The 22946-nt window shown below is 34.0% G+C and overlaps 1 protein-coding gene across 4 annotated transcripts in view; it reads right to left on the reverse strand.

The window, feature by feature from the left end:
* Nucleotides 1–22946, reverse strand: part of Zcchc7 (zinc finger CCHC-type containing 7) — a 267651-nt gene that overhangs the window by 51628 nt on the left and 193077 nt on the right. For all 4 annotated transcript variants that reach the window (XM_004631980.2, XM_023716070.1, XM_023716068.1 and 1 more), the window contains exons 3-5: nucleotides 6839–6882; nucleotides 5557–5682; nucleotides 4638–4808 (exon numbers count right to left, since the gene is read on the reverse strand). In XM_004631980.2, coding sequence (XP_004632037.1) covers nucleotides 4638–4808; nucleotides 5557–5682; nucleotides 6839–6882 — 341 coding nt within the window. The remainder of the gene's footprint in view (nucleotides 1–4637; nucleotides 4809–5556; nucleotides 5683–6838; nucleotides 6883–22946) is intronic.

Below are 22946 nucleotides of genomic sequence, written 5' to 3' on the forward strand. Positions count from 1 at the left end.
CTTCACTAACTTAGTCACTATGTTTTAATGAAAAAGAGTGGCAATCTCAACAATTAATAAAGACTACAGATGTTGGGATGGTCTTCTGTGAGCATTATGGTTCTATGCACCATAAAGCTGGTTTTGATGTTAAAAATCAGCCTCAGAAGTTCATGAGCAAAAAAACTAACCATTTATTTTTATTTGGAAAAGGGTTTTCCTCATGTGTTTTTAAAAAATGTTTTATAAAATACTGACATTTTAAATAAAATGACATCATTGTCAAAAGTTACTTTTAAGAACCACAAATATCTAGATATAAGAAATTTGAGAACACAAATCAAAACAACACTGAGATTCTGCTTTACTCCAGAAAGAATGGTTATCTTAAAGGACTCTGAAAACAACAAATTCTGGAAAAGTTGGAGAGAAAAAAGAACACATCTAAGTTGTTGGTGGGAATGTAAACAAGTACAGCTACTATTAGGATTCCTCAAGAAACTAAAAAAAGAAATTTCACCTCATCCAGTTATACTTTTTTTGAGGGGGGTATCTTCCTAAAAGAGCTAAAGACACCACACTCATGTTTATAACAGCACAATTCATAATAGCAAAATCTTTTTTTTTTTTTTAAAGGATGGTAACTGCAAGAATTAATTGAACTCAACTTAAAGCACTTTACATATGACTGATTTAATCCTAGCCAATGCCTTTTGGAATATATATATATATATATATATATATATATTTTCTTATATATATTATATTATATATATATTATATATTATATATTATATATATATAATAGATAGATATAGAGATAGAGATATAGGTATGCTGAGCAGTAAATAATACCTACCTCATGTGGGTTGTGAGGATCTAATAAATGACTCCTTCAATCAAAAGTATCTATAAGTATTTACTGTATGATGAGGACATAGCAGTGAAGAAAGCATTCTATTCTAGCACAGTGCTTAAAACACAGTAGGTAACAGATTTTAGCTGCCATTATCTTGGAACGGTCAGATACAGCACACAGAGTGGGACTCTGTGCAATCTAAATGCATACATGTATTAGAGGATTCTATGTATACTTAATTGTTGGTCAAGAGGAGAAAATCTACAGCATATTCAGAAATGGAATTGTTTTCATGCTTCAGATTCATGTCCATTGAAAGGTATTAATGATACAAGTGGACTTCAGTAGGCCCTGGACCATATTTCATCCTTTTCCTTGTAAAACCCTGGAGTTTATTTTATTTTAAATTTCTTTATTTTGTTTTAATTATTTTTTTAATGAGCAGAATATATTTATTGGAAGAAAGAAAGCTCCTATCCGACAGAGGGACAGGAGGGGGGAACAAGTGGGTGATCCCCAAGAAAACCCTGGAATTTCAACCAAATATATTTAATACAAGTAGCTAACCATTGAGATTTTCAAGCAGTTTTCAGAAAAGAACCTTTGATTGAAACAAGGATTTGACTATAATTTATCATTTTTCATTAAAAATTCTCTGCATACAGATTTGGTCCTCTGACAAAACAGGCCCATACTGTAGCTATAGGAACATATAAAGTGAAAATTACTTTATCTCCTTAATTTATAAAAGATTAGAGCACTGATAATGATTCAGGGTTTTAGAAGTCCTTGGTCAGTGAGCCGAAAGTCTACTAAAAAATTCAAAGTCAAAGAAATAGACAATGACAAAGAAACATAGGGGGTAGTTCTGTTAGATGATATGGCCCCCAAATAAGTCAAAAGAATCTATATAAAGAGGGAGGAGTTATAGTTTGGAAGCAGCCATGGCAAATGCCAAGATGGCATGACACATATCAACACTAATGGCAATTTGATATATTGGTACAAAGTTTTTAGAAGGGCAATCTGAAAATATTTATTCAGACATAAATGACGTATTTTTAAATTTCATTATTTCACAAACTGACCTATCATAACATTGACAGGGCTGGAGAGATAGCTCAGTGGCATAAGCACATATCTCGCAAGTGCAAGGTTCCAAGTCTGATCCCTGGCATCACAAAAAAAAAGCAGATTGATATATAAACACACATACAAATATGAAAGATATGTACTATGGCACAGCTTATGTTTTAAAAATGAGTTAAAACCTAAATATAAATTTACTAGTAGAATTGCATTCAATAATTGATGTGTTATGTATATGTGAAACATATTTCAAACACTTATGTTCTACCTTGCTTTAATCTAAATTCATTCAAACAGAGAATCGTATTATTATTTTTTTTTTTAGCAGAAGACTATTTGTATACTTCAATATAAACAAAATTAGAAAAATGTTGGTGCTTTTCTATCATGTTTTTGTGAAGTATACATTAAAAGGAAGATCATGGAGTACTACTCAGCTATAAAGAAGAACAAACTCAAAGCCTTTATAGGTAAGTGGATATAACTAGAGGTGATACTCATAAGTGAAATACACCAGACCCACATGTGTAAATATCGTATTGTTTCCCTAGCGTAAGAACCTGAAAGAATAAAACCTGAAAGGTATAATAGATATAGTAAAATGGAAAGAAACTGAATTTAAGGATTAAACAATGAAGATGAGAGAAAGGAGAAAAGATGGGAAAAAAGGAAGGAGGGAAAACACACAATTATATATACAGGAAGGCTGAGATGACCATACTTACAATTTCCATCAGTTTTTTTCAAAATAGCAATTAATGTTTAGAATTTTCAACTTGAGTTAATAACTCTGTATGCTGATATCTGCAATCTGGTAACTACATCGAGGATAACAATGTGTAATACAAAATACAAAGTTGAATACCTTTCATCTTGGTCTTCTAAATGTGTACCGTTTCTAATATCTTATCAATTAGTACACTCTCTTTAAAATAAGACAGAAAAAGACAAGGAAAAAAATTAAAATTTCCTGAAAGCAAGTATCAATATTCAGTTATTTCCCCAATCTTACATAACTGTATCTGTTAATCTGATCAACAGATTTGATGATAAAAACGAGACAATATAACCATTGTTAATTAGCTAATCCTGTTTTTGAAAATCTATAACATGTATTATTGTATGTTATCCTGTTTCTGTCTTTTTTTCTAATTGCTTTTGCTCTTCAAAATTAAATTAAATTTAAAAAAAGCAGACAAGAAGATAGAAAGTTAAGGTTTCTTGAAAGCAAGCACCAATAATTATTTGTCCAATCTTGCATAACTATTTGTTAATTTGAGCAACAGATATGATGATAAAAATAGATAATATAACAACCATTGTTAATCACCTATTTTTGTTTTGAAAATCTCTAACATATGTACTTCTATATGTTGTCGTATTTCTGTCTTTGTTTCTACTATTTGTTTTTGCTTTTGTTTTTACTCTTCAAAATCAAATATGATAAAATAAAATCAGAAAAAAAGGAAGATCATTACAAAATTTTTGATGGATAAGTAATGCTTGAAAAGAGAGTTAATCCTTTCATAAATATTCCTTACCCCAATTAGGATTGGCACCTAGGTATGAGTATGAAAAATGACTTTGAACTGATTAGCTGTTAATACAAAACAAACATATGTTACTATGTAGTAAGGGATGCAATTAAGAGCTAAAATGACAGACCCTTAATGAGATATTCATTAAGACTTGGGGGTAAAGTGAAAGTGAAAAACTATTCCTCATCAGAAGCTGTATCTACTTGGTTTAACAGCCCTCTGGTCTCTGAAACTGTCACTAGAATTGTCTTACTCAGCCCATACACATTTATAATAATCTCCAACAAAACATTCTTAATGTGCTGCAACTGGAATGTCTTCTAAATTAGTTTTGCTTCTTAAATCTAAAAAGAAACAGTGCTAATAAGATAAGCATATCTGAAGTATGAGATCATTTATTTTTCTTACCTAAGATTCTAACAGCTGCAAAACTATTATCATCAATAAGGCAATATCAAATCAGGCTTTATATGGACTCTTACATATAACTGCTAAGTGTGCATATACTGTCATATAAACATGCATAAATATGTACATGGATTTTACATGTTATTACATACCTCTTTAGTATCAGCCTTTATTTGCCAAGGAAATCAAATAAAGGGGCTTACATGGGCTTTAAGTACTTTTTTGTTTGGCAGAACCAGGGATTGAACTCAGGCCCTCACTGAGCTATTTCCCCAGCCCCTAAAGTATTTGTTGATGCTGCCTCTTGGTTAACTATTTCATAGAATTCTCATTCTGAGATTTATTTTCTTTTTCTTTTTTTTTGTATTTTAGGGAAGGGTCTACAGGGTTTTACTACTAGATCAGACTCATAGTGATCCGCCTATTTACAGCCTCCCAAGAGCTGAAATTAGAGGCATGCGCCACCACACCCAATCTCAACTGCTGTCTCAGTGCACCCTGGGGGCGGGGCCTGCACGGCAGGCCCAGGGATCAAACCCCGGCTCCTGTGCCTGCTTGTAGGCACTTTAATCTGCTGAGCTATTTGGCTGGCCCCCATTCTGAGATTTAAAGCAGCACTGCTTCATATGTTCAGTAGCCAAAGGGATATGACTATCATTTTATACAATGCAGAGCAAACATCCTTTTAGGTAGGCAGACTAATACCTACCAAGTGAAAAAATGCCCCCAAAGCCTAACAAATTGGTTATATGTAGGATACTCACATCAGCATAGTGGCCTATCATATCACATCGGTCACATCGTTTTCTCCAGGAAGATCTTTCAAGACATTTGTGAGTGGAAGACATTGGCAAAGAACAGTCTAAGCAAAAGCGTGCTGGACAAGCATACTGGAGATGTCCTCTCTCTGAGCAGAGGCAGCAGGCACGAACTTTCTATGTGGCAGACAAACAAAATCTCTTTAGCAAAATACTTTAGTCTCAAATGGTGAAAAATTAATACTCCTTTTTCTATATAATTCCATAAAATGTCATACTAATTTGAGAATCCAATGAAGGTAAAACATTGAAAATAATTGTAAAATCAAACAAATTGTTCAAACTTGTAGCTTTAAGATTAGTTTTATAAACAACATGCACGATCAATGGAGATTCATATATCTCATTTTACAAGAATATTCACAGAACAGAAGATATCTATTTTGGATGTGAGGATATCTGAACCTAAATCATAGGGGCAACAGATACCAGAAAGGAGGAAAGAATAAATAATAGGAGAAATGTATGCTTTTAGAGTTTAATATGTATAGGGAATAACTAAGAAAGCTTTAGCTCTGTGTTGCTCCAATTGTATTAAAATTTAGAAATGACTAAAATTATGTCTCTACACAATGAAATAAACCATCTCATAAAAAGCTGGTTTAAGAGGCAAAAAGGATCTCTGGAATCATCTTATGCAATCTTATTTCACAGAAAAGAAAAAGAAACAGATGATTTGCCCAAGGTCACACACTAATAATGAGGCTAAAATTAATTACATTCTAATGCTAAATATATTGATTTTCCCCTCACATAGGGAAATTTAACATATATTTATAAAATACTCGAATTTAAGGTTATGGGGTTCTAAACCTAAGATTTTGATTTTAACAATGTGAAAAGAAGTATGATGGGTTTCACGTACTTGTGGCAAGGGGCAATTTTTTGACAAGTGACCACACTTATCACAATTTCTACAGGTAACGTTTTTGTTGGCTGAATAGTATCGACGGGTCCATCGTCCAGATGATCTGTTATTACCTATCTGGGCCTAAAGGAGGAGGAAAATAAAGAATTAAAAAAAAAAAAACCAACTCTTTCACTCTGATTAATGCAAATTATTTATTCTTTTTTTAAAAAAGATAATTATATGAGTAAAGAAACATTAAATTTCAAGTCAGTTGCACTGCTTTGATAAGGCAAGAGAATTACGGCTCATAACACTTCAAACCCTGCAATAAAGAACTTCATGAACTCTCATTCTCTTAAAAAGAGGTAGAAAGACATAAAAGAGGGAGACATAAAGACAGCTCTAATCATTTATGTCTGCTCCTTCTTTCATACTTGTCCACACACCTCTTTTTCTCTCAGCTTATGACTCAGGTCTAGCAGGGGTATTAATGTAGATCATTTATCTAGATATTATGGTGGCATTTAAAGCGAAAAATCATTGCTGATTTCCACACAAAATTGTACATCATATAATTCTAAATGAGAAACCTGTTTTAATTTTCAGTTAGGGAATAGTGTTTTTATGACTTGTCTTTTATACAGTAACAGAACCACAGAGTTACCAAATACATCTCTTCTTTTGAACAGCAGAGATATACAGTCACTGTTTACCAGATAGGATTATGATTTCCAGAGGGCCTGAGATACTTTCCTTCCACCAGAATCCTTTAAAAATTCATTCTGCTACACAAAGATGAAATTTTAGCTGTCTTATATTCTAGTCAACTTGTAATACATCCAAGAGAATATTAGCAATACCTATCACATGGATTACCTAGTTTCATCTTTTCTTCTTAACTAGCTAAGTAAACTAGTTACCTCCAATCTAGTTATTTCTTAAAACTTCTATCAAGTTGTAAATTATCCTTTCTTATAACATCTGCCACCTTCTAAATATAGTCTAACCATTTCCTTACACTGAAGAAGCAGTTATTTCCGGTGATGATCTTTAGTGGTACCAGGCCATATGGGCTACCATGGTCATGATCAGAGAAAGGAAAAGGGAACTAAGTCATTATGACTATTAATGGGCTGACAAATATTAAGGCTGAAATCAAGCTTTCAACTATAAGTCATGTAGATCATTGCAATTTTTAAAAAAGTTTGACTTACAAGTTATAAGTGAAATAACAGCAAAGTATATATCAAAAGAAAACATAAACCTATTAAAAATTTCAAAAACCATTTGATTTTACCTCAACATCTTTGTCACTGATGAACCAGTTTACATCATCCTCTCCTATAAAATAAAACAAATGTTATTAAACTTCAGCACCTCTAAAGCACTTATAGATTGATAATAGATTCAGTTTGTTAGTACTCAAATTGGACCTAACTATAGTAAGAAATGCTAAATAAATTAATTTAGCTCCCATGTCAATTGTGTGGCTCTTAATAAATACTTAACCTCTCTCTAAGCTTCATTTTTCTTACCTGTGAAACAGGAATAATAATATTTGCTTGCTCTACATAAAAAGTCCTATGAATTAAAGGAGATATGTGAAAATGATATGAAAACCATCAAACCATATAACAATATGTTAAAAATAGTGAAGGGGGCAAAAGCCTAATAGAAGATAAACTCTTTTCTGAACTTCCTTATTTGACCAAGCAGAGTTTTACTAACAGGCTGGTATCCCAATACTCCCACTCCCTATAGGAAGTCTAAGCGTGAAGGTGATAGGGTGACTGTGGGCCCTGGGAAAATCCCAAAGCCTCAGTGAAGTCTTTTTTCCTTTGACTCTCTACATTCCTCCTTTTTGTTGTCTGTCTAAAATCCTTCACTTTCTATCTTTCTCTAAACTCTTCAATGAGTTAACTCATTACTGAGCACTTCTATAAGTGTAAACCTCATCAGTTCATCTGTCTACTGTCAGCAAACTTACAAGTTCCAATTCAGACATAAGTTGAAGTTCCCCCCCACCCCAACATGGAGATTAATTGTGTCTACTAGCTTTCCATGCCAGGTGACTTTCATTATAACTTTAAAAAATGAAACAAAAAATGCTGAGCTATGCTGAGGTATGGTGCTACATACTTGCACTGCAACAAACAAATCTGCCCCCCCCAAAAAAAACCGAACAGAAAAACACAAACATAACCAAAAAAGTGAAATAAAGGGTAAGAGTGGAGGCCAAATATCCAGAAATGATGATTATTAATCTAAAATTGTAATTGTAAAACCCAGAGGAGAAAAAAAGTCCTAGATTTTTCTTTTGTATTAACAGTTTTCTTTCCACTGTACTTTTACAAAGCTGTTATTTCTTCAGCTCTCCCCACGGCCAAGAAGGAAAGACCTAAGACTATTGTAGAAGCTAAGGTGTCAACAAAGGATTATTTTTTTGGCGGAACCAGGGATTGAAATCAGGCCCTTGTGCTTGCCAGGCAAGCACTTATTCTACTGAGCTATCTCCCCAGCCCCCGAAAGATATTCTTTCACTCAAAGCAAGTTATGATTTTTCTCCTTTTTGTTACTTTACTACTTTCTTTCATCTCAAAAACACAAATCAAGCCTGAATCATTTCTTTGAAGGAATTTTAAGAAATGTGACATAATCTACATTTTCCTAGGCCCACCAAGAGTGTTTAGAAATATACTTAAAATATTTTTATTAACAAAACTAGGGGATCACTTTACAAAATAAGACCAATCCATTGGGAAGTGGAGAAGCTGTGCTAATGATTATTTTCTTTGTATAATTTGAAGGCTGTATCCATGTAATGAGAGTGGAGAATACATTAAATAGTAGTAGTTTCTATTTCTTCATCATTATCATCTATATTATTATTCTTTCATTCAAAAAAAATGCAGGAAAGGTGCATGCCTTCCTGTAAGTGTCAAAGTTGCCTTTTTTTGTTTTTAATCTCAATGTCCGCCATTAAAACTGAAAATAACTATTTGAAATTACTTTAGTTATAAAACTGACTTAATGCTGTTTTTTAAAAAGGGAAATACAAAATCAATAAAATACCAAATAGCAAATATGACCACTCCTGAGCCCTCAATAAATTTACACATGAACAGACAACTGTGAAAAGGAATTTGGATACATTTTGATTGTTTTAACATTTTAGGTTATATACTAACAACTCCTCACCAAGTTATAGTATATTTTTACTGCACAAAATTCATCAATATACAAAACAGGTTCTAATTATAGATAAACGCAAAAGTAGGAACACAGAAGCCCAATCTCAACCTTTCCCCTAGGTGCCAATCTTAGTAGTAATAGCTTACTATAGCCCTATTTTTTTTTTTTTTTCTTATCTTTTCTACAAGTCAAAACTTCAGATTTCAATCTAACAAAACCTGTTTAGGGCAACTCATTAGAAATTCCAAAGGTAGTAAACGCTCCATTTTGCTAAATTCTGGATATAGAACTTGATAACAATATACTGCTTATCCCAACTCTACTTCTACAATTTCTGTGATGTGGTATTGGGCAGACTACTTAACCTCTCTTGGGCTAGGTCATAGTGAGAGGTAAAAGGGCATCATAGGCTGGGGAGACAGCTCAGTGGCATAAGCATCTGCATGGTAAGTGCAAGGTCCTGAGTTTGATCCCCAGTACGACACAACACAACACAACACAACACAACAAAACAAGCATAAACTTTTAGAGCTGTTTCTAATTTTGTTCTACTGCTAGATTGAAATACACTGCCAGTTCAGTCCTTTGCAACCAGTATATAGTGCCTTACCTTAAATATAATTTTCTACAGGAATACTCATCTTCCATGTGTCTACCATCTAATGCTATGGAAAGTAAAACATGATTCCCTAAAGTTTATAATTGTAACTGCCCAAGGATGTATATTATCAATTATTAGCTGTTTTATAGATTGGTCTTTTCTTTCTGCAGTACTGGGGATTGAACCCAGGGCCACATACATGCTAGACAAATAACTCTATCACTGGGCTATATGTCTCACCCTTTTTATTTTTTTAACTTTTGAGACAGGGTCATCCTAAATTGCCCAGTCTGGTTTTGAATTTGAAATCTTCCTTGTCTCAGCCTCTGGAGTAGCTGGGATTATAAGTATGTGACACTATGCATGGCTAGTTTGGGTCTTGGGGATATCTAGGATTATGACTCCTTCATAGTAATTCATTTAACAAATATCTATTAAAAGATTATAACCAACACTGTTCTAGAGGGTAAACAAAGAATAAGTAAGAGTTTACAGCCTAGTACAGCGGTGGCAAATCTATGGGATGTATCTGTAGTGGGCAGGCAGAGCCCTTTCTGTCAGTACTTGAGCCAAGTCACCCCAGCCAATGTCTGACAAGCTATCAGCATGCGTACAACAGCAAAGATCACATCAACTGTGTAAAAGCAAACTAAATGTAAACTTTACCTTTCAATAAAAGGCTGTTTGTATCATTGATAGCTCTGTTACTGTGTTCATTTAAGACAAAAATGTTCATGTAGGAGTTGTTTTTCTACACTAGTCTCAGTATTTAGGTTTAATTGCAGAGTTGGCACTTTGTCATAAATAAGTGGGTTTGAGGTTGCAGTTTTGGCACTTGTCTCACAAAGGTTCATCAGAGTTTGGCCTAGTAGAAGACAAGGTAACGAAAGGAGGAGTAAGAGGAGACCAAACAAATGCTGTGTAAATTTAGAATAACAGATAACATCTAAATTTGAGAGAAAGGAAAGAAAAAAGGTCACAGAGGGTCAAACCATAAAGAAGACTACTGAAGTATAATTTACATATAATAAAATGTACTCATGATGGAAAAAATACAGTAGGATCCATTTTGGCAAGTGTATGCACTGTGTAACCACTCAAAAAATCAAATACAGAACATTTCTATCATCTAAAAATGCTACTTTGTGCACAATTGCAGTCAACTCCTCACTCCTGACAAATACTGAATTACTTTCTGTCAAAAATACCCATTTTGCCTGTTGTAGGACCTCATATAGGTGGAGTCACACGAAATACACAAATATGATCTTTTGTCTGGCCTCTTTCACTGAATATTGTTGAGATTCATCCATGTTGTTGGAAGAAGTAGATGGCTCTTTTACTGCCAAGCAAAATTCCATTGTATAGATACAAAAATTTGTTTAGCTACCCATATTCTAATGAACACTCGGGTTATTTCAAGTTTTAAGCAATTATAAATAAAGCAGCACAATAAATATGGCTAGTAAATATTTTTCTGAAAAACTGACCTCAGTTTCTCATTTCTTGGGAAAACAGAACTACTGGGTATTGTAAACATATTTTTACCTAAAAGAAACTGGCAACCTAATTCCCAAAGTGACTATATCATTTTATATTCCTATCAACAATGTGTAAGGGTTCCAGCAGCTTTACAACCTCACAAATACCTGAAATCATTTAAATATGGTTTAGAATGGACGTGAAAAAATATTAAATTAGGTTTTTAATGGATATTTCTCTGAAGAATAATCACACAGAAATCTTTTCATCAATTTATTTGACTTTCATTTATCTTCTTTCAAAACCAGCTATTGAATTTATTTATTTTTTTTTGTATCTGAGGGAAGGGATTACAGGGTGTTCAGGGTCTCACTACTAGATTGGATTTGTAGTGATCTGACTGTTCACAGCCTTCGAAGTGCTGGGATTACAGATGCGTGCCAGCACGGCAGGCCCAGGGATCAAACCTCCAGCCCCTGCACTTGCTTGCAGGCACTTTAATCTGCTGAGTTATTTGGCTGGGCCTTTTGTTGTCCATTTTTATAATTAGTGTTTTCTCCTTTTATTGGAGGTTTCTTACGAAATTCTAAGAGTTATTTATAAAATCTGTCTTTTGTTAGGCAAAATTTTTTTTTTTTTAAATGTATTTGGTACAGCGTCTACAGGGTCTCACTATGCAGATCAGACTTGTAGTGATTCTCGTTAGCCTTCTAAGCACTAGGAGTACAGCTGCGTGCCACTACAGTTTCAAACCCCTTCTCAGCGTGCCCCCGGGGAGGCGGGGCCAGGTGTTGGACCCTAAGCTAGGGCTTTAGTCCACTGAGTTATCCGGCCAGCCCTATGCAAGTCTTTCATCATGCATGTGATTCACAAATATCTTCTCCCAGTTATGACTTCTACAGGTTACATTTTTGTGCCCAAAGATATTTGTCTATGCAAAGTTATAAATATTTTTATTTTCTTCTAGAAGTTCTATAGTTTTACGTTCTATATCCAGTTTTAGACCTGTAACAAAGCCATAAATGCCTTACATTTTCTAGATTCCTAATTTGTGATACTCAAAATTGTAAAACTGAACATTTTACCAAAAGGTATTTATAATTTTCTCAGCATACAATGGACTTGAATTTAATATTTACCAAGCTATTACTATAATTACCAGTTGTTCAAGAATGCCAATGCAACTTTCCTCAAAATGTTTTCATTTAATGTAGGGATAAGTTAATTTTAACAAATATTGAACATCTTTCATGTAAGAAACACTACTGGAGATAGATATTTGCTTACTCCATGGTAAGATATGGTGCTTACTCTAAAAGTTTTTGCTATCTTATGGAGTAGTATGTGCCAGTTGAGGTAAAGATCCTGAAAAAATTACTGTGTTAAGTAAATAACCATAGTTGAATTTTTAAAAATAGGATGATTTAATTCATAATCACTGAGAAAAAATACTTTCTCTTCATTCTTTTGAGTCTTAAAAAGACAAAATTCTATTTCTCCTTGGTTCTTCTTCCACAATGACTTGCACCACAGTGTTTCCCAAATCAGAAACCTCAAGTCTTTCCTCTCAACTTTCATATACTCCCCAAACCTGTAGACTCTCTATCCAATAGGTAACAGGCCATTACTTTATCCCAACGTCACTTAATTTCTCACATAGATAAAACAACTTCTGACTTTTTCTTATCATAACATGGGTTTTCATTCTAGTGCTACCTGAGGAAGACAGGAATGCGAATACATTCTGTCTTGAATGGTCCTTTGCTGCTGATGACTGGATAAATGTTAAATGCTATAAGTTATATGATGCCTTCCATGTTGTGACCATTATCTATTCTCTTGCTTCATTTTCTTAATTCCAATATTCCAGCTGTGCCTAAGAAATTTCTCAATGTCTTGCTATTCTCTGCAGCTCTGTACATGTATTTTCTGGAACACTCAGAATATACGTATTCTCTGAAATATCCATTATCTGGACAAATTTTCATCCTTAACTCAACCACTTGGAACAAGGACTTTGCTTTAAGTTCCTTATCAATTCAGTTATTTTTCTAAAAGCATAAATGATCATTCATACCTTTTAACACCTTAGACATTATAATTTTTTGTATCTTCTAAATACCAAAGCATTACTATTTAGTTATCATAGGTTCTAATGCCTATGAAAAAACAAACATTTCCATCTTTGATCTCACTCCAGCAGAAATATTTCTCTCACTCATGGTTTAAGAGTACCTTATCTGTTATCTTTTTGGAGTACTGAGCACTTAAAAAACTTGTATCATGGGATTAAGGGCTATATTAATAAATATTTTATTTCCTTCTCTCTTCCAAAGCTCTCTATAGACTGAGATTACATATGTTTTATCTGTACAGCATCTTTATATTTAGTGATCAACACAGCATCTTTCATACTTTGAAATTACAAAGAAAAATAAGAAAAATTAATATGAAGATGAGTGAATAAGCCAGTAAGCCAGTTATTTAACAGACTATAATTTTCAGAAAGGTGGTTTGTTCCCTCCTCTCCCCTCCCTTTTCCTCCCCTCTGTTCTTTTCCTTTCCTTCCTTCCTTTTTTAAATGTATTTAGTATAGGGTCTCACTACACAAATTGGACTCGTAGTGATCCTCTTGTTTTCAGCTTCCCAAGTGCTAGGATTACAGGCATGTGCCACCACATCCAGTCTCAACTGCTGTCTCAGCATGTTCTGGGGGTGGGGCTGGCACAGCACATTGAGGACAGAACCAGTCCCTGCATCTGCCTAAGCAAGCGCTTTAATCTGCTGAGCTATCTGGCCAGCCCAGAAAGGTGGTTTTCTATGGCTAGGAAATGAAGTGGAATTTCTGTAGTAAGCAAATCTAGTAACTAAAAAGAACCTTAAAACAAAACAAAACAAAATTATTGAATAATAACACTGTTGCAGATACAGGATCTACATAAAATGTAATATAATTGCACATTTATAATCATGCCTGTACCTAACCAGTATTTATGGATTAAAGATCACAAAGACAAAAGCTGCCAGATATTTATGTCATATCTTTTCCTGGAGCCTAACTCCACTCTACCAGATCCCCTCTGGGATCCTCACACTTCTAATAAGCAACTGAACCAGCCACAAATGAAGTTACTATTCCCAACTTCATCAGTAGCATCTGTTATTTCAACGGAAACTTTTGAAATATACACAATGCCACATTCAAATCCCCTAAGGGCTAAGTCACTTTATTGACTTATATTCTTCTCAAACTGCTCTCTTTTTTCCTCTTGGTTTTCTTGTATTTATCCTTTTTCATTGTAACACTGGGCACAAAACTATTTTAATCATTAAAATTTTGTACTGTGTAACTGGCAATAATTTAAATCACACAAATTTGCAAGTAAAGCACCAAAATGTTCATCTTATTTTAAATCATTAAATTTACCAGAAACAACTTATATTTTTAAAATATGTGCAAAAGACAAATGGGGATTTAACTTTTCTTTTTATAGAGGTAGAGGAGGAAGAAGAAAGAGGAAATAAATACAGGTGCTTAGCCCTGAGTTATAAAGAGCTCTTACTAAGTTATCAGTCATATAAAGATCTTAGTCTATCCCCAGAGAGAAAGAGACAGAGACATAAGAGACACACTTATCGCTGATCCTCCATTTCCTATGCCCCAAAGTTTTCACCAAGAACCATACAGTCAAGAAATCCTTACTTAGGGAAAAAAAAAAAAAAAGATGTCAAATAATACTAAAGGACAAAAACATGAAGGGAAAAGTATCAACAGAAATAGTACAGTGGGATTACGAGAGCTGCTTTTCTTGTGTTACAGCTATCTACTCAGGTGCCTATGTATGTACCCCCCCCAACAAAGGCAGAAATACACCATATGGACATTTAAAATATGTGTAAAATAATAAGCACAAAAATATATTTAGATCTAGTCAAAAGATTAATTTTGTTTTGTTTTATTTTGTTTCTTGAGAAAGGCTTTTATTATGTAGTCTAGGTTGGCCTTGAATTCACTATGTAGCCCAGGTTGGCCTGAACTTGAAACTTTGCTGTCTCAGCTTCCAGAGTTCCGAGATTATATGTGTGTGCCACCATACCAGCTACAGGCTACTTTTAAAGGGTTTCTAGAGAAGATTTAAAGGGTATATAAAATTTGCTATATCTACCTGCTGATAACTAGCAATCTGGGAGCTATACTCTTTCATTTATCCTTCAATTTCTTTTAACATTTTCTTGTTTTTTTGTTTTCTTCTTCAATGTTTGGTTCTGTGCTTATTCTCTCCTTGGTGAAATAAGTTACTTTAAAACAATTTGTTTTTACTATAATTTTGTTAAATTACTCTTTGAATCTTGGCTCAAATATATCCAGACTCATTCATAACTGCTTACAGGATATATCATAAATGTTTGCACTAGTCATTAAAAGCATAACATATCCAAAGCAAAACTCATTTTTCCAATTCCACTTGAAAAATAGGCTTATATGCTTTTTCCCTATTTCTTAAACCTAGGGTTATTTTCATATGCTACTCCACATCTGTTAACCAAACAACTTAAGCTTTTCTATACTGTACTCCTTTAAAATGTCTTTCAATTACAATAGTTTGGTTTCCTTCCAGTCACCAGAGTTTATTCATTACTTCAAACCTAAGGTTGTTGTGGATTTCCTGTGCCATCAACTTCATTTGATATAAACCAGATAGATTTTCTCTTTATGTTCATAGTTTTCTATTTTTATGAATATACGCTTATGATTTTAAAAGTCTAATAATGCTAAAATACTATGCAAGAAAAATCAATAATTTTATCTTTCCTATCCTAGCTTGTACTCTCAAGAGGAAACTATTTTCAACTCCTTAGCTATTTCTTTTGGTATTTATCTCTATACTTCCATATAATGTTTATTTTTTTATTTATGGATTTATCTACTTTGAATATTAAATTCCTAGTAAAGTTGAAGAGGATTTAGTTTCTTTAATTATACTACCTGAATTTTTCCTCCCTGCATTCTCTATTCTCAGGTTAAATTAATAGTCAATTTATATTATGCCTATGTAGCACTACAATGTTTCATTTTTTATAAAATACTGTATCCAGTTTTCTGGATTTAATAGTTTAGTTGTTTCATTTACTTGGCTTGTATCTGATCTCTCAGTTTTAGTTTTATCTATAGTGCCTTTTCGTTATATACCTAAGCATCATACTATGAAAAATTTATCACCATTAATCATCTAAGTCCAATGAGCCTTTTAAGTAATTTGTCACTTTACAAATAATTTAAATAATGTGATAATAAAATTATCAGAAATTTTAATAGCAAACTCAAAATTTTAATCCAGCTCTTTCTGTTAGCCAGCTGAGATGCCAAAAGGGAAGAAGACCAAGAGCAAGAAGGTGGCCCCAGCCCCCGCTGTCGTGAAGAAGCAGGAGGCCAAGAAGGTGATTAATCCCTTGTTTGAGAAGAGGCCAAAGAATTCTGGCATTGGACAGGACATGCAGCCCAAGAGAGACCTCACCCACTTTGTCAAATAGCCCTGCTAACTCTGAGGGCTAACAGAGGGCCATCCTGTACAAGTAGCTGAAGGTGCCCCCTGTGATTAACCAGTTCACCCAGGCCTTGGACAGCCAAATAGCTATCCAGCTGCTTAAGCTTGCCCACAAGTACAGACCAGAGACCAAGCAGAGAAGAAGCAGAGGCTGTTGGCCCAGGTGGAGAAGAAAGCTGCTGGCAAAGGGGATGTCAACACTGTCACCACTCTGGTAGAGAACAAGAAGGCTCAGCTTGTGATGACTGCATACAATGTGGATCCCATCGAGCTGGCTGTGCTTCTGCTTGCTCTGTCTCACAAGATGGGGGTCCCTCACTGCATCATCCAGGGGAAGGCCAGGTTGGGGCATCTGGTCCACAGGAAGACCTGTACCACTTTCGCCTTCATGCAAGTCAACTCAGAAGACAAAGGCGTGCTGATTAAGCTGGTGGAGGCCATCAGGACCAACTACAATGACAGATACAATGAGACCTGCCGTCACTGGGGAGGCAATGTTCTGGGTGCAAAATCTGTGGCTTGTATTGCCAAGCTGGAGAAAGCACAGACTAAAGAGCTTGTCACTACACTGGGCTAAACATACTCTTGAGTTTTCTGTACATAAAAACAATAAATTATCCTTAATCCAGTGTAAATTTTTTTTAATCCATATATTTCTATTTTTGAAGGTAAATAAACTTGAAATGGCAACATCCTAGAATAAAACCAACTTCTCATCAATTGTCATACATGAACTTGGACCACATCCACTTTACAAACATATCAATTTTCAAGTTTATGTTTTTGCTCCATAATTATAAAAATTTTCATACTTTTGATTTATAAACACCAACTAAAATGATCAATCCAAAGGTTTTCATATTTATTTATTTCCTTCTCATCATTCCTGTATGCAAGTGTTGAAGACATTTATTTGATACCATATCAAATAACTTTTGGTGCACAAGCATTATAAAATATTAAGGAAAACAGCTACATATCCTTTATCAAAGCAGAATGGCTTAGATCAATGGGAGCAAACCCATTGTACATGTGCCACAGCTGGCCATTTATTAACACTGAAAGATCTAAAAGGTTCACCATTGCTGGTAGATTCTTGTCATAATTATTGTGTGATAAAGAACTTTCTATTTGAAGACTAATTAAATGAGAATAGCCTATTTCTTTTTCCTACTTAGACATTGTTCACTAATTCGTGAGTTTAAGAACACTCATCAACTATATCCTGAGAAATCACTATCTGAGAATTACTTATGGAGCTAGTTCATCATATCATTAGGGTCCAAGTATTGTTATCATTTTTTATCTATCTATCTATCTATCTATCTATCTATCTATCTATCTATCTATTTATTTTATCCATTTAATAACTACAAAAACATTTAATCAGTTTTCTGTGCCATTTTTGATAGAAAATATTCTGAACTCTCAACTGTCTTTAACAAAAGCTAAAAATATAAAGTTAGGATCTCTAGACTTCTTTTATACATGCCTGAAAAATAATACAATTCTGTGGGCAAAACAGTATGCAAAGTCAAGGATGATACAACAGTGACAGTTTATTTCACTACTGTACCACTCTTTTAGGTAATTCCATCATTCTTTTGATTTCTTCTTAGTTTATTTTTAAAGCATATTTGGAAATAAGGAATAGGCAGTGCTGAAATTATTTTTAGGATGATGAAATAGAATATTTCAAGAGATAACAAAAATAAGAACACAAGGATCCCATTATGATCTATCTTAGATTTATAAAAGCATTCAATGACCTATACAGTAAATTCACACACACACACACACACACACACACACACACCCTTACTGTATTAGGAAAAGTATATTTTTCTTCCCTTTATTCTTTGGAAGACCTCTAAGAGTAAAGGTAATATAATATCAATTCTTACAAATACACTAGTTAGAAAAGTTCAAAAAGAGACTAAAACTAAACTGGGGCTCAAGGAACCTGATGGTATACTAGTGTTAAATTAAACATCCTGATTATTCTCAATTCTTACCCTTAATTTATTCCCTCAATGAATATTTACCAGATTACTATCATATTCCAAGCACCACTGTAGGTGCTTAGAATTCACCAATGAAAAAACAGGCTGTTGCTCTAAAACTCACATTCCAGTAGAGCAGAGAAGCAATAAATAACAAATGTAATTAAGTAAATGCCTTATGATAGAGAGCTGTAAGTACACTGGAAAAAGAAAAACAGAGTAGGGTAATGGAAATTAAGGATGTTGGGTATGCATTGCAATTTTACATAAGGTGGAAAGTACTTTATTGACATTTAAGCAAAAACTTAAAGGGTTTGAGAGAATTAGCTATACACTTTCAGAGAACAGCATTCTAGGTAGGGGAACAGCCAAAGCAAAGTATTTAAGGTAGGAATATTCCTGATGTGTTTAAGGAACATCGGAGTAGCCAGTGAATGAAGAGGATAAGTCAGAGATACAGGGATACCAGTTTATAAAGAACTGTATAAGATATTACAAGTTTTTGCCTTTACTGTTAGTGAAATAGGGTGTCATTGAACAACTGTGAGAATAGACAGATTTAATTTATAAGGCAAAGAATAACTCTGTTAAGAATAAAAAGTGGGTAACGGGTAGATTTAAGGAGGGAGACCAGTTATGAAGTGACTATAACAATCCTACCAACAAATGATAATACCGCTAACCAAGATGGAACAATGGAAATGAAGAAACTCTGAAGTGAAAGTTAATGAAGACTGTTGATGAAGTAGATATGATGTAAAATCAACAGTTAAGAATGATTCTCAGGGTCTGGGGAGATGGCTCAGTAGAATAAGCACTTCCCTGGCAAGGGCAAGGGCAAGGGCCTGAGTTCAATCTCAGGTTCCACCAAAAAAAAAAAAAAAAAAAAAAAAAAAAAAAAAAAAAAAGAATGATTCTCAGGGTCTGGGAGATAGCTCAGGGGTTTAAGTGCTTGCCTGGCAAGCACAAGGACCCCTGATTCCCCAAGGCTGCATGCCTCATGCCACGCTAGCCACAGAAATTGAGTATGGTGGCTCACACGTGTAATCCCAACAATGGGGAGGCTGAAACAGGAGGATCACTACAAGTCTGAGCTGTGTAGGGAGACCCTGTACCAAATACACAAATACATAAAAGATTAAAAAAAAAAAAAAAAAGAATGACTCTCAGGTTTTTGATGAAAGCAATGAAAAAAGGTACTACAACAAAAAGCTGCAAAAGAACATGTTTGAGTGAAAGATAAATTTAGATTTGGGAGTAGACTACTGGATATATAAATCTTAAGTTTAGGAGACAGCACTGAACTAATAAAAATTTACCAATGACAGCACAGAATAATACATAAAACAGAACTGGATGAGAGTACTAAGGAGTTGAGTGTAGAGAGAGAAGAATAAAGACTTAGAAGAAGACGAAAGAAATCTGCCACATGGGAGGTCCAGCATGCTGATGACGATATAACAAAGGTGAGGTGGTAGATACCACTGATAGGTCAGGTAAAATAAAGGTTAATGACTGACCTTTACTTTTATTAGCAAAGCCACTAGTGAGCCTGATGACAGAACTCTGGATAGAGTGTTGATGTAAAAACTTGATTTGACTAAAAGAATTCTGGAATAGTAAAGACAAGATAGTAACTCTCTGAGGAGACTGCCCACAAAAAAAAAATACACATCAACTACACACTGGCACCCTACCACATTATCTCTAATATGACACCAAATGATTCCATTTGTGGGGGAGAATTCAGGTATTACAGAATAACTAGCCCCTCAAGTTATTCAGGTTTCCATTTAGTTCTAGAAAGAATATTACCAATATAATTGTGTTTAAATCCCAAGTATATTTACCAAGGTACCTACAATTATTTCTCACTTCAATTTGAGATTTACAAAAAGGAAGAAAGTATTAAGGATTAGAAGTTACTATAGGGAGATAGCTTGGTGGTCTAAACACTGCTTGGCAAGCACAAGGACCTGCAATTGATCCTTGTTACAGCAATCCCTGGTACTGCATGCTGTGCTGATCCTGAACCAAGCTGCCACCAAAACCAGGTGTTGTGGTGCATGCCTGTAATCCCAGTAGTGAGGAAGCTGAGACAGGAGGATCACTATGTGTCTGAGCTGGGTAGCGAGACTACCAAATAAATAAATAAATAGATAGATAGATAGATAGATAGATAGATAGATAGATAGAAGTCACTATATAAAACTTTGCATTTAAAGGGAAATATTTTTAAAATCCTTTTTAATGTATACTACTTCAAAGGGTGTATGCATATAATACATAAGGAGTGTGCCTTCCCAAATTCTTATTAATACACCCTCCTACAGAAAGAAAATCAAGAATGAGAAATATGAAAAGGATATAGGACACAAAAACAGGTAGATTACAGTTTTAATCATTGCAACATTATTTTATCACATAGGACATGCAATACTAATGTGAAAAACTTGTTGAGTTTCAAATTAAACTTTCCATTTTTAATATACAACTATATTCTGATATGAACATGAAGAATGCTGCCTGATGAGCAATGCCAGTGTTCTATTTAAACAGAATCTTCGCTGAAATTTTATAAAAATAATGCCAAACTTTCCACTTGTGTAAGTACACTAGGTTGTCAGAAGGGCAGGAGCCAGTTCTATCTTACTGTTCATTATATCTTTATTATCTTGCATTGTGTCTGGCACATAGTGTATAGATGCTCAACAAATACTATTTACTTAATGGATCTTGGAGAAACAGTAACTTTCTTTAAAAGTTGTCAATTATTCTTATTGGTCATTGAAGATCAACTGTTATTTATCCATACCATTGGTTAACTCTTCTATTTATACTCATATTAATAGAAAGTAATGAGAGTCTGATCTATTTACAGCTTGCTCAACTAGCAGACTAAACACAATTTTGATTTGTAAACAATAACATCCAAAAATAACATGGTAGCCATTTGTAGGCCAAGTGTAATTCAGATAAATCCACTCACCAAAAGTGCATAGCACTACAACAGATTTGTGGTAGGACCAAAATAGAAAAGTAAGAATGGAAGGAAAAAACAAAACAGAAGAAAAAAGAAAACAACAAAGGAGTTATTTTAAAAATATCTCAGAATGAAAGATAGGCAAAATTAAAGGAAATATTTAAATATGAACTGACACTTAGTTCTTTTAAATACCTTGAACACTACACATTTTACCTCCCTGGACTTCAGTTTCTCCTTTGTGAGCATGAATTTAAGCAATACATGATAAATTTCTATTTTTGCCTTTCAGAACTCAAAAGGTATCTACTCTAAAGTCCCTCAACAATAGCACTTGATGTCCAGATTACTTTATTAATTCTAGTATCTCTTAAAAGTTCCTTAAGCTACCATCCACACTAAAGAGGATATACTGAAGAAACTTTTTATATCAAAAACTTCAAATAACAAAGGAAAAATTTAAAAAAATTAAACTATATTTGTACAAAATGAAATGTATGAAATAACTGTTAGAAACATAAACAGTTCCTGTCCCCCAGGGAATACACACTAACTTCCATCTCAGGAAAAAAAAAAAAAAAAGACTATAACTATTTATAATCCTCATGCAGTAAGCACTATTGAGGCCTACCAGGCAGGGTTTAAAGCTAGATATTTCAACAAGGCTCACAAATCCTGAGGTTAAATACACATGAATTAAGGATGTTTAATCCAACTCAAGATACCGTCTTTTCATATTTAAAACAGTTTCCCTTAAATGGGAAAAATACAAAATACATGAGCTGCCCTTCATAGTAAAGCTTCTAGAGCTAATGTAAAGGTCCATTTTTTAAAAACCACTTAAATGCATTCTGTGTTTCTTTCTTTTCTAATACATATAATATGTCCTATTAAAACTGGAATACTTTTATAGATCAGAAGCTAAGCAAACAAAATAAAGTTTACATTTATCATACATTTTTAAACAATTAAATACCACTGTAAAATATAACTAGGGCTAACTACATACCTTGTATAGGTTTTTTTTTTGTGTGTGTAAACATACATAAATATGTATATACATAGAGAAATAAAACAGTTAAACAGTTTCTACCTGTTTTTGTGTATTCCCTTTCAGATATTGTTCCCTTAGAGTCGTGGTCTCTGTTGCTGTCTAACTTGAATTCACAAAACTCAATGGCTCATGGTTTTCAAAGCTTAAGGCAACGTTTGCAGAACAAAGTCTCTTTCTCTCTCTCTCTCTTTTTTGGTGGGTACAAGTATAGGGACCACAGGAACAGTTAAATTCATGGCATGGCTGGTCTACCACACAGTCGGGGGAATTCTTTAAATAGAGCCTGTCACTCTCTTGGCCCATCAATGGGATTTCCTTCTCGAACTGCTGATTCGTTCAGGTATACAACAGAGGAAATTTCAGTTAACCTTTGTTTCACCCCAGGGAAAAATCTGTCTGAAAGTATAAAATGAATAGATTAAAAAAAAAAAATAAGCAGCTCAGTCACAGGGCCATTCTTAGTGTTCACTGCAGCTTAAGTTAAAGAGCAAAGGGGGACAGTGGAATGTTTCATTCCTAATGGAAAATTCAACCCCAATATAGA

The sequence above is a fragment of the Octodon degus genome, unplaced genomic scaffold (genome assembly GCF_000260255.1).
Source record: "Octodon degus isolate 3935 unplaced genomic scaffold, OctDeg1.0 scaffold00045, whole genome shotgun sequence".
Lineage (NCBI taxonomy): Eukaryota > Metazoa > Chordata > Mammalia > Rodentia > Octodontidae > Octodon > Octodon degus.